This window comes from Mirounga leonina, unplaced genomic scaffold, assembly GCF_011800145.1.
Source record: "Mirounga leonina isolate KUSES-001 unplaced genomic scaffold, KU_Mleo_1.0 Mir_53, whole genome shotgun sequence".
NCBI lineage: Eukaryota > Metazoa > Chordata > Mammalia > Carnivora > Phocidae > Mirounga > Mirounga leonina.
The window spans coordinates 3,897,992-3,907,982 of NW_023270807.1; the positions used below are offsets into that span (position 1 = coordinate 3,897,992).

Consider the following 9,991-nt stretch of genomic DNA (forward strand, 5'->3'; position numbering starts at 1 on the left):
TAGCACAGTGACGAAGGTGTCCCTGGGTCCAGCATTTCCTAGAAGAGCCCCTCCTGAGGAAGGACCCTTCCCACACAAGGTTGACATGTTTCACTTCTCCTGGAAGCCCTCACTCCTTAAAGCCAATTGGGTCTTGGAGTCCTAGGCTGAGAAGGGGACTCGGGTTTGGTTTAGTCCACAGGGTCTCCAGGTACGGCTGTTCCCACTGTGACAGAGTGCCTAGGTGCTCCAGCTGGGCAATGGCACATTGCCGTGAGTACTTCGAGGTATTTTCACAACCGTAATTTTAGCTGGTCCTCCTAAGAAGGACTCACTCCGAGTCCCATTTTACAGATGAGTAAGCGGAGACTGAGAAGATAAAGACCTCACCCATGTCACATAGTTAATAAATCTCAGAAGCTGAGATGGGAATGCAGGGTTCTAGACGTCAAGCTCAGGGCCTCATCTGACAAGGCAAAGGACGGTTATTCATGAAGCCCTTAGAGAACAGATCGAGAAAAATGGGATGGATTATAACCAGATTATGTAGCTCCTTGGTGGCTGAACAGAGTATCTCAAAAACCAACTAGAGGAATGAGGTCAGTCTGGGAAAAGATCTCCAGTGGGGGACCACAACACTCTGTCCCGTGCAACCCTTTATCATTCTTGTGGACAGCGACCGCAGCTAACCTAGGACTAGGAGGCAGAACCAAGATGCCAAAAGCACGATCATAATTCAACATGATCTTCACAGCCAGACAACAGACTGAATCTACCAAATGACAAGTCTACTAAATAACAAAGATAAATACAAAATCTCCCACTGAGGGTCAAAAATCCAATCGCGAAGTTTGAGCTGGGAGAATCCTGTTTGGACAAGTAAGTGGGTGGTGCAGGACACCCCTCTGGGGAAAACATTGACGCCTGGACCCAGGGTCCAGGGGGTGTGATCCAACTGGTAAAGGGACAAGAGACAGTGATAGAGAGAGGAAGTACTGATAGAAATAATCACTTTATAAATCTGCCCCAAACAGGGGGCACCTGGGTGGCTCAGTCGGTTAAGGGTCTGCCTTCGCCTCAGGTCATGATCTTGGGGTCCTGGCATCAAGCCCCGCAGTGGGCTCCCTGCCCAGCGGGGACCCTGCTTCTCCCACTCCCTCTGTCCCCCACCGCCGCCCCCACATGTGCCCTCTCTCTCTCTCTCTCAAATAAATAAAATCTTTAAAAATAAATAAATAAATAAATAAATCTGCCCAAAAGTGGACCAATAGGGCTGTGTGAGCTGTCCTCAGATATTGAGAGAAAGAACATGCAGAAGAGAAAATCAACTTCCTCTGTGCATCTAAGGAGGTTTGAATTTGGGATGAATGGAATTTTGCCCCTTATATATACTATTTTGGATCTTAAATATCATTGTTCCAGAAGTTGCTCTCACATTTAACTTCTCTCTGTTTCAATTTCCTCCTCTGGGAAATGGGGCCAATAAATATAATAATAGTAGTAATAATACCTTCTGAATGGGGTGGTTGTGAGCATTAAATTATTTACTATATGTAAATACTTGGAACCTGTGCCCAGCAGATCACTGTTACAGAAATGTCTGCTATTAGCATTCTTTTCTTTTTTAAAAGATTTTATTTATTTGAGAGAGAGAGAACATGAGCAGGGGGAGGGGCTGAGGGTGAGGGAGAAGCAGACTTCCTGCTGAGTGCGGGCCGAACAGGGGTTTAACCCACGGCTCAACCCCAGGACCCTGAGATCATGACCTGAGCCAAAGTCTGACGCTTCAAGTCAGACGCCTCTGCTATTAGTATTCTCTATTGCTGTTATTGTCATTATTGGTCTCTTCCTGAATCCAAAAGGAGTTCCTCTGGTTGTAAACAGTGTCTGGTCCCCCTTTGCATCCCCAGCATTCTATGGTGGCACACAGTAGGTATCCACACATTCTTGTTGACATCTAGAGATGAACTGTTATTCCCAGTGGGTGTTAAATGTTCTAGGAACCGAGGTTGCTCAAAAATAGTGCTCTGGCAGGGATGTGTGGGGCCAATCCCCGGCAGGCAGCGTGAGTCCAGCAGGGGACACCCTAAGATTCTGTAATACCCATCTCCTCGTTTCCAAGGCCCCCCCGCCCCTGGCCAGGACAGCTGTCTGGCAAGGGAGGGGCAGGGATCACCTGCCCACACATTTTTCAAATGGGGAACGGAAAGGCGCTCCCTATTACATCCCTCCTCCCAGTGAGAAGGTTCCTGGGACCCTTCCTACCTGGTCATCCTGCCTTCCCTGGGACACGCAGAAGGCCCTGACGAACCTTGATGCAAATAGTGCTCGATTTCCTGGGCTAAAATTATATCTTGAGTCAATTTTCATAAAACGCATTGACAGATTTAGGTGCTGGAAGATGGAGCTTTCTCAGAAGGCATTTAAAATGACCCAAACAGTTAAAATCAGCTGAAACCCGGCAGCCAGGGGCTGAGAGAACAGCTTTCATCCTTCTGTCGCCTTGCGCAAACCCCGGGGTCTGGACCTTGCCTGCAGAAACTGCTGTGCCTGCACTTGACTCCTCCTGGTCACAGGATAATTACCTCTCAGCCAAGGTTCTGCTAACAGACGTTTTGCAAGGAACTAACAGGTGGGAGCCCGTTCCTGTTTACGAGCAAAAGCAGTCTTCCATCCCAGGGACAGTTCCAGAGATGGATCTGGATTTTTTGCTTTAAATTTTCCATTCCTGATACAGTCCTCTGTGGGTCATAGAGAGCATCAGGCAAAGAAATAGGGTCCCGGTATATCTGAGTGCATCTTCTCTTCTCCAGAAATAGCTTGAAACCTGAGCTCTGCCACTATCACCCCTGAAGGCTGCGCATGGTGTTGACTGTCCATGGGGCAGCCTCTCTGATCTCTAGGGACCCTCCTGCTCTGACATCCTGACCCCACAGCCCCAGCTGCCCTCAGCCTGACAGCCGTGAGCTCCCTTAGTGGCCTCTTCCTCTATTTTGCCCCACCTCACTCATCTGCTCGCTGTCCATCCTGGACTGTCTCGCTTTGCCCCTCTGGATCCACTGCCTTGTCCACCCTGCCCTGTGCCCGGAAGGCAGACCTGAGTGGATGGCATCAACAATCCCCCATACTAGGGCTTCCGGTGGGGTTATACCAGGGGGAGGCACCGGCAGGAGAGCAGAGGGTGGAGAGAGAGTGATGTTGCCCGGGCTCCTCTTGGGAAGTCCCCCTGGGGTTCCAGGAACCTCGGCCTCCCCTGACCTGCTCAGGCTGGGAGTAGCAATGGCTTTCTACTGTTGCCAGCCTGGTGATTCATCACCCCTCACTGGTTTCCCTAAACCCCGAGCGCTCCTTTATAAATAGCCCCTTATTACTTCACCCAGCCACCCAGGCGCTGGACCAGCCTGCCCATGTTGGTCTCCCTCTGTGCCTTCGCTTCTGCCACCAACTGTGCTGCTGGGCCCTCGTGCCATGTCCCCCAGCTCCACTGAAACCCAGCTCCTCCAAGCGGATGCTCCCACTGCACTGGGGTCCTGCTGCCCTGCTTCCACCACCGGAGGCCGGTCCTGGCCCGACAAGGTAGAGCTAGACGATCCCTGAAGTTCCTCCTGACCCCCATTCTCCTCTGCTCCACAGCATGCACCCCTTGGCCAGATGCCTTGTGTTTGGTCACATTTGATTTGTAAAAGTCCAACGAGCTATCAAAGTGCTTTGGCTAAACATGGCGTGCTGGCTGGAACTTTCTCTCCTCTGAACTGCCCTCTTATTCTCACGGATACTTCTCTGCTCCCCGTTTCCTCTGTTAGGATTATTCACACAGGTGATTCTCCCCTTCTAGGCGGCAAAATCTGAGTCCAGCTCATGATTTTGGTGAAGCTCTGCTCTTTTGACTCTCTCCCTCTTTCCCCACCGCACCTGGTATGTTGCCTGGGACACATAAATTTTTACTGTTGCAAATACTGACCAGTTGGGGGAGTGACCGGAGGCCCCGCACATTCTGGATGATGCTATGCAATGGGATTTACCAAGCAATGACTACACACCAGCCACCTTACATCCATCACCTTGTTTTGCCCTCCCCATAGGCCTACCAGGGAGGTGTTATCCCCATATTATATATGTGGAAACTGAGGCACAGTGAGGGTAAGCAACTTGCTCCAGATTCCACCTCCAGAAAGGGCTAGCCAGCAGCGAGGTCTCCGGCCTTTTGTCTGCTCCGCCCTGAGGGTGCGGGTGGAAATGATGCCACGTAGACAATCAGGGACCCTGACCCAAATGGAGACAAGTCGCAATTACTGAATGTCATTAATGGCTAGTAAGCAGTGCCCTTCTGAAGAGGCCCTTCCAGACTTTCCTGAATGAATCACTACATTAGCACGCTGCTGCTTTCTACGAAGCTTGGCCAAAAGGCCTCAAAAGTAATTAGTTCACTTAAGTAGGCTAAATGTTTCTCCAGCAATCTGGTTTCCACTTTAATTGGCTTAGAGTCTTAGGGTGAAAAAAGTAAACTTTAGCCCGGCCCCTGGGGAAATATTTCCCATACATTTTATGGGTAAAATTCAGCCCCTTCGGCCACTTGCTCCTGCCATGCCTGGGGGTAAGGGGTGGGGAGCAGGGAAAGTGACGCTCTGGCCAAGCCACCAACAAGGAAGAGGAGGTTTGTTAATAAAGTCTGAGTTACTGAAGCTTTACTGGCTATTCTCATTCTTGTTGTGTCATCTGGGAGGGACTCCCCAGGCTCTTGGCAGAGCTTGGAAGCCAGGCTAAAGAGCTGGGACTTGATTCAAAGCAGAGAGGAGTCACTGAAGGTTTCCAGGCAAGGGAATCACCTAACTGAATGCTCATGTTGGTCAGAAACCAAGGGAAGGCTGGTGTAGATAAGACATGGTGCTAGCTGCTATATCCAGGCTTAGGTCTTTTTTGTTGGGCCTGGACTCCCTTTGTCTCCCCCCTGAGACTGAGGCTCCCTGAGGCAGGGTTGTCTCTCCCCTCAGACTGGGGCTCCCCGAGGCCAGGGCATATCTCTCCCTCAGACTGGCTTACAGAGGGCAGGAACTTTCCCCTCCACCATGTTTCTTCCTGCAATAGCAGGGAAAAAACTCCATGCTCTTCACGCCTTACTATCCTTCCCAGGGGCTTAGGTGCTGCACTTCAAAACACATCAGGTGGGATGTCTCCAGAGTCAGACAAACAGACAGACAATGAGGGACAGACAATGTTTCCGGGGTGGGGAAGGGGCCACCTACCTCCCGCCACTGCTTGTTCTCCATCCCTTGAGTATACATGACACATACTGTGGGGAGAGGAGAAAAACAGGGTTAAGACCCCGGGCCAAGAGGAAGGTGGGGGCCCCAGATGGGGAGGGTTCTGGACGGGGAGGCACCTCAGGAGACTCTGGCCTGGGTAGCACTGTTGGGTCTAGCTAGAACTTAGGCATGTCTGGGAGAGGCACCCTCGTGGAGGGGGTCAGGGGCTGTTCGCATCTAGGCCAGAACATGATGGAGGGCTTGTGGAGGACTGAGTTGCAGAGATGTGGAAGGAGAGAACATCTGAAACCCGAATCAGTCATCCTTTTAGAGCCCAAGGCAGCCTCATGAGGCCTATTACTATCATCAGCCCCACTCCACAGATGGGCAAACTGAGGCTCAGAGGAGGCCAATGACCTGTCAACCTGAGAGTTGAATGGCATTGCTCAGGGCTAGATCCCTGGACTCGAAAATCAGTGCTCGTCCCCCCAGACCACAGCCAGTTGGGGCTGGCTCTGAAACATACTGGTTTCCCTGGGACTGAGAACTTCTGGCCCCAGACACCCTGAACCCCTGTGAACCCCCTCGGTTGGGTTGAGTCTTCACAAGTTCCTGCGGCCTGGGAAGGGTCAGACCCGCAGTTCTCCTTCTCCGGACAGTATCAGTAAAACAGTCAGCAGCCTGGATGCACCCGGCACAGGGCCCGGCACGGGGCCCGGCACAGTGTTAGCGCTCAGGGGAAGGGCTCCCGCGTGTCACCGCAATCCGTCTCAGTGTCGTTGCTGTTGTTGTTACTGTTGTCAATGTCAGAGCAGGACTTACGTGGGTCGGACTTGGAAAACATGTCTTTGTCCAAAAGGTTCCTGAAAGAGGGGGAGAGAGGAAGAGTCAGCACAGGCAGAGGAAAGGAGGGTCTCAGCGGAGTCAGGCCCGGGGTGAGACTCAGGCCTGGCCGCAGGCAAAACAGGAAGAGGAGGCTCGTTCGGCCACATCTACTGGGTGCTCATTAAAGCCGGCACAGGGCAGGCCCTGGAGGCCCCTCAGCCCTGCTTCCTGAGGGGTGCGGCTGCCCACCTCCCACCCCCACCAGCGCCATGCGCGCTGGGTACCCCGCATCCCGCAGGACCTCACTCTCGAGCCAAATCTCCATCTGCCCAATGGCCTAGCCTGTTCTAGAAATTCTCCTCTTTTACCACATCTCTACCTCTCAAAAAAAAAAAAAAAAAAAAGGTAAAATCAAGCAAACAAGCCTTAGCCACCTCGTGTCCCATTCCCTGAGGGCTCTAGGTAGAGCCAGTTTATTGGCTCTCTCATCTATGCTGATAGATGAACCAAGGACACCCCCACGGGATGCAGACTGATTTTGAACAGGGTCCTTCTGTGGTCAAGGCCAGAAGCTAACACGTGGCCCTGATAATCAGACTTGAAGGCAAGGCAGCAGTATGATGGACACATTGGGGGACTGAGAGGTGTTGAACAGGGGGCGAGCCGCTCTTGCCCTGCTTCCGTGTGATCGCGCCTCCCGCTCTTGAACCCCAGTGATGGGTCAGGCCTGGAGCTAAGTGTTCTGCAGATACTAGCTCCCGATTCTCACAGATCCCCACCCTCTGTTCCACTCTCTTCATTCAGGGGCCTCTTCCCCAAAGGCAGCCACCCCCAGCTAGCCCTCCAGGACCCCGAGACACACACCCCCTCTGCTGGTCTCCACCACTCCTGCACCAGACCTGCTCCGGCCTGCTGTCACTTTGGAAACCATCTGATAAACCTCCCAGCCCACTGCAGGGAGCAGCAGATGAAATGACAGGCAAGACGGCTCTGAAGGGGGTGGGAGAGTGGGGGGAAGAGGTAAGATACCATTTTTATATATGTTCATCCACACCAAAGTGGGCTGACCAATACCTGGCTTGACCCCCTCCTGCAGTGTGCTAGGTTTGGGGGCAGAAGTGTCTGTCTTGATTTCAGTAAAGGACAAAATGCCTTCACACCAAAGAGGAGCCTCTACTATGGTGGAACCTGAGGCACAGAGAGGAGCTGGAAGTAATAAAGAAGGTTGGAGGGGGGGCGGTGCGGCAGAGAGGACTTTATTAAAGAGAGTGCCGGGGTTTATCTTTGAATTCGATAATGAAATTCTGTAATTGAGCAAAACCTTAGAACACTCAAGCTGGACGAGACCTCCGAGGTCACCTTTTCCAATTCCTTTACAAATCAGGAATATGAGACTCGGGGCACCTGGGTGGCTCAGTTGGTTAAGCATCTGCCTTCAGCTCAGGTCATGATCCTGGGGTCCTGGGATTGAGCTCCATGTTGGGCTCCCTGCTCAGCGGGAAGCCTGCTTCTCCCTCTGCCTTCCCCTCCCCCTGCTTGTCCTCTCTCTCTCTCTGACAAATAAATAAGGTAAATTAAATTAAATATATTAAAAATAAAAGGAATATGAGACTCAGGAGAGGGCCTCTGACTTCTCCAAGGTCTGGGTCTGGAACTCAGGTTTTGTTATGTTTAGGCTAGTGAGACCCTGGATTTCAGCCTCTGTGTGTGTATGTGTGTGTGTGTGGGGGGGGAACAGAGGAGGAGAGACAGAGAGACGGAGGGAGGGAGAGATGGGGTCTTATCTTCAAAGAGAAGCAGGCAGGGCTTTCCTTGGCTCTGCCCACCCTCCCAGCTGGGCTAGAGGCACACACGTGGACTGAGAAATGGAACCAGCCACGTAGCTTCAGTGGCTCCCTGCCCAGTGACCTCAGGACTCTTACTGAGTCCTGGGGCTTGGGTCAGCCTGCCATAGCACCTGAGGACGACAAAAACTCCGGTCCCTCCTCCCTGCTGAGATTATCCTCATCATCCTCCCAGACCCATTCCTATCTATCCTCCTCGATTCTGCCTTCCCTGAACAGGCCCTGATCAACAACCATTTCTTCTCCCCTCCCCTGAGCTCTCTTTGGCCTGTAGTGTGCAACCCTCTGACTTGTAGGACCCCACGTCCCTACTCAGCACACGCTGGGCTGCAAAATGAGGGGGGCATCGATCTCTCACACCGACCAGCTGCTCCTCCATGCTAGGGACCCCACCTCTGCTGCAGGCCAGCCCGGCACACGACTCAGAGCCGGGGGGCTGGCAGATTGGATGGATGAAGGAAGACCAAAAGGAATGGCCCTATGGCTGAGTGAGGCTGTCTCTCCACCAGCATGGTGTCTGATCATGGTCAGGGCCGGCCGCTATACAGCCTGATGGCTAAGTGCCTGGCCAAATGCCTTGGCTTCCTCGTGCCTCAGTTTCCCCATCTGTAAAGTAGGGCTAACACAGTTTCTCCATCAGGACTGCCCTGGAGCACTTGGGCATAGTGAGGCTGGTCAGAGGGTCATCACTGGCCCGGTGCTGAGCAGAGCAGTCACCCTCCTGGTGGGTGCTCAGGTTCACTTGGTGAGAAAGGACACACAGGATGGCAAACACAAACCACTTCCCCTTGCCTGTCCAAGGAAGCCCACCCCCTAACGCATACGCCCCCAGCACCCCATTGGGAGTCTGTGTTGAATCTCCCCACTGGCTGACAGCAGCCCTGCTCACCCCAGCCTCAGGTTCCTCCTTGGCCTCCTGTCTTTTCCCCCACGCAGCTTTGAGGCCCTTCTGCCCCTTTGCCTAAGTCCCTGCACCCTACACCCTCTCTGGTCCCTTATTTCACACTTGCCCCTCTCTGTGCCTCACCCCAAGTGCCTGTCCTAACTGAAGCCCCAGGGCCCACTGAGCTACTCTCATAGCCTTGAGAGGATGCCTCCCCCCCATGAGCAATGGGCCTCTCACTTCCTGAGACGCGCCCCTGTCCTGCCTTGTAGAAAGGCAGATTCTTGGGCCCCACGCCCAGGGCCCAGTTTTGCAGTTCTGGACGAGGCCCTGGAAGTCATGTTTTAACTAACTTCTCCTCCATACACACCCACCTACACACTCACCCACACCCACCCACACATCATGTTTCTGATGGCAGCCATCTTGACGGCCTCAGTTTCCCCCACTGCAACAATGTACATCCGCGCAGCACTTGAAAGCTCCTCCGTGACCCTCACCCCGATGCGCTGAGGACTCCAGGGCTGAGAGACAGTGAGTGACCTGCCCACAGGCACACAGCCAGTAAGAAGCCAACGGGGAGGAAACCAGGTCTTCTGCCCCGAAGCAGGGCCCCAACCACAGGGCACAGACACACCAAACCATAAGTGCTTTTTCTCCACTTTCTGTCTTTGGAGAGCTCAAAGAGAAATTTTCCAACAGGCAAATGTATTTTTTCCCCAAAAGAGCATAAAACCCTTCAGCTGTCCGCACAGCAGCCTGGAGCTTAGCTTCTTTTGTTCCTTAAATCAAGGCCAGGGAACAGAGCTCAGGGCCCCTTTCCTCCCTGCTTTCCCCCAAGGAATCATTTTCAGTTCAGTGGCAGCGAGAAAACAACCACGCACTGGGTGGTGAGGTCAGAAGTCTCCAGGGCCCCAGCAAAGGGAGAAAGCACTGGAAAGGTTACAATAAGACCTCTTTGCTGGTGCTGAAGGGGGGAGCCTGAGAGTCCCACCCTCCCATCTGGGAGGCTTAAAAGAGTAGGGAGTAGAGGCTGGGACTCCCCAGTCAGAGACAGGAGGAGATATGGCCCTGCCCTCAGGCAACCCCAGTCTGAGGGGAGACACAGCCCTGCCCTCAAGGAGCCCCAGTCTGAGGGGAGACCCAGCCCTGCCCTCAAGGAGCCCCAGTCTGAGGGGAGACCCAGCCCTGCCCTCAAGGAGCCCCAGTCTGAGGGG

General features: G+C 53.2%; 1 protein-coding gene across 2 annotated transcripts in view; it reads right to left on the reverse strand.

Annotated features, from left to right (window-relative positions):
• Window positions 1-9,991, reverse strand: part of CPNE5 (copine 5) — an 88,052-nt gene that overhangs the window by 67,165 nt on the left and 10,896 nt on the right. For both annotated transcript variants that reach the window (XM_034991157.1, XM_034991156.1), the window contains exons 2-3: window positions 6,045-6,085; window positions 5,223-5,269 (exon numbers count right to left, since the gene is read on the reverse strand). In XM_034991157.1, coding sequence (XP_034847048.1) covers window positions 5,223-5,269; window positions 6,045-6,085 — 88 coding nt within the window. The remainder of the gene's footprint in view (window positions 1-5,222; window positions 5,270-6,044; window positions 6,086-9,991) is intronic.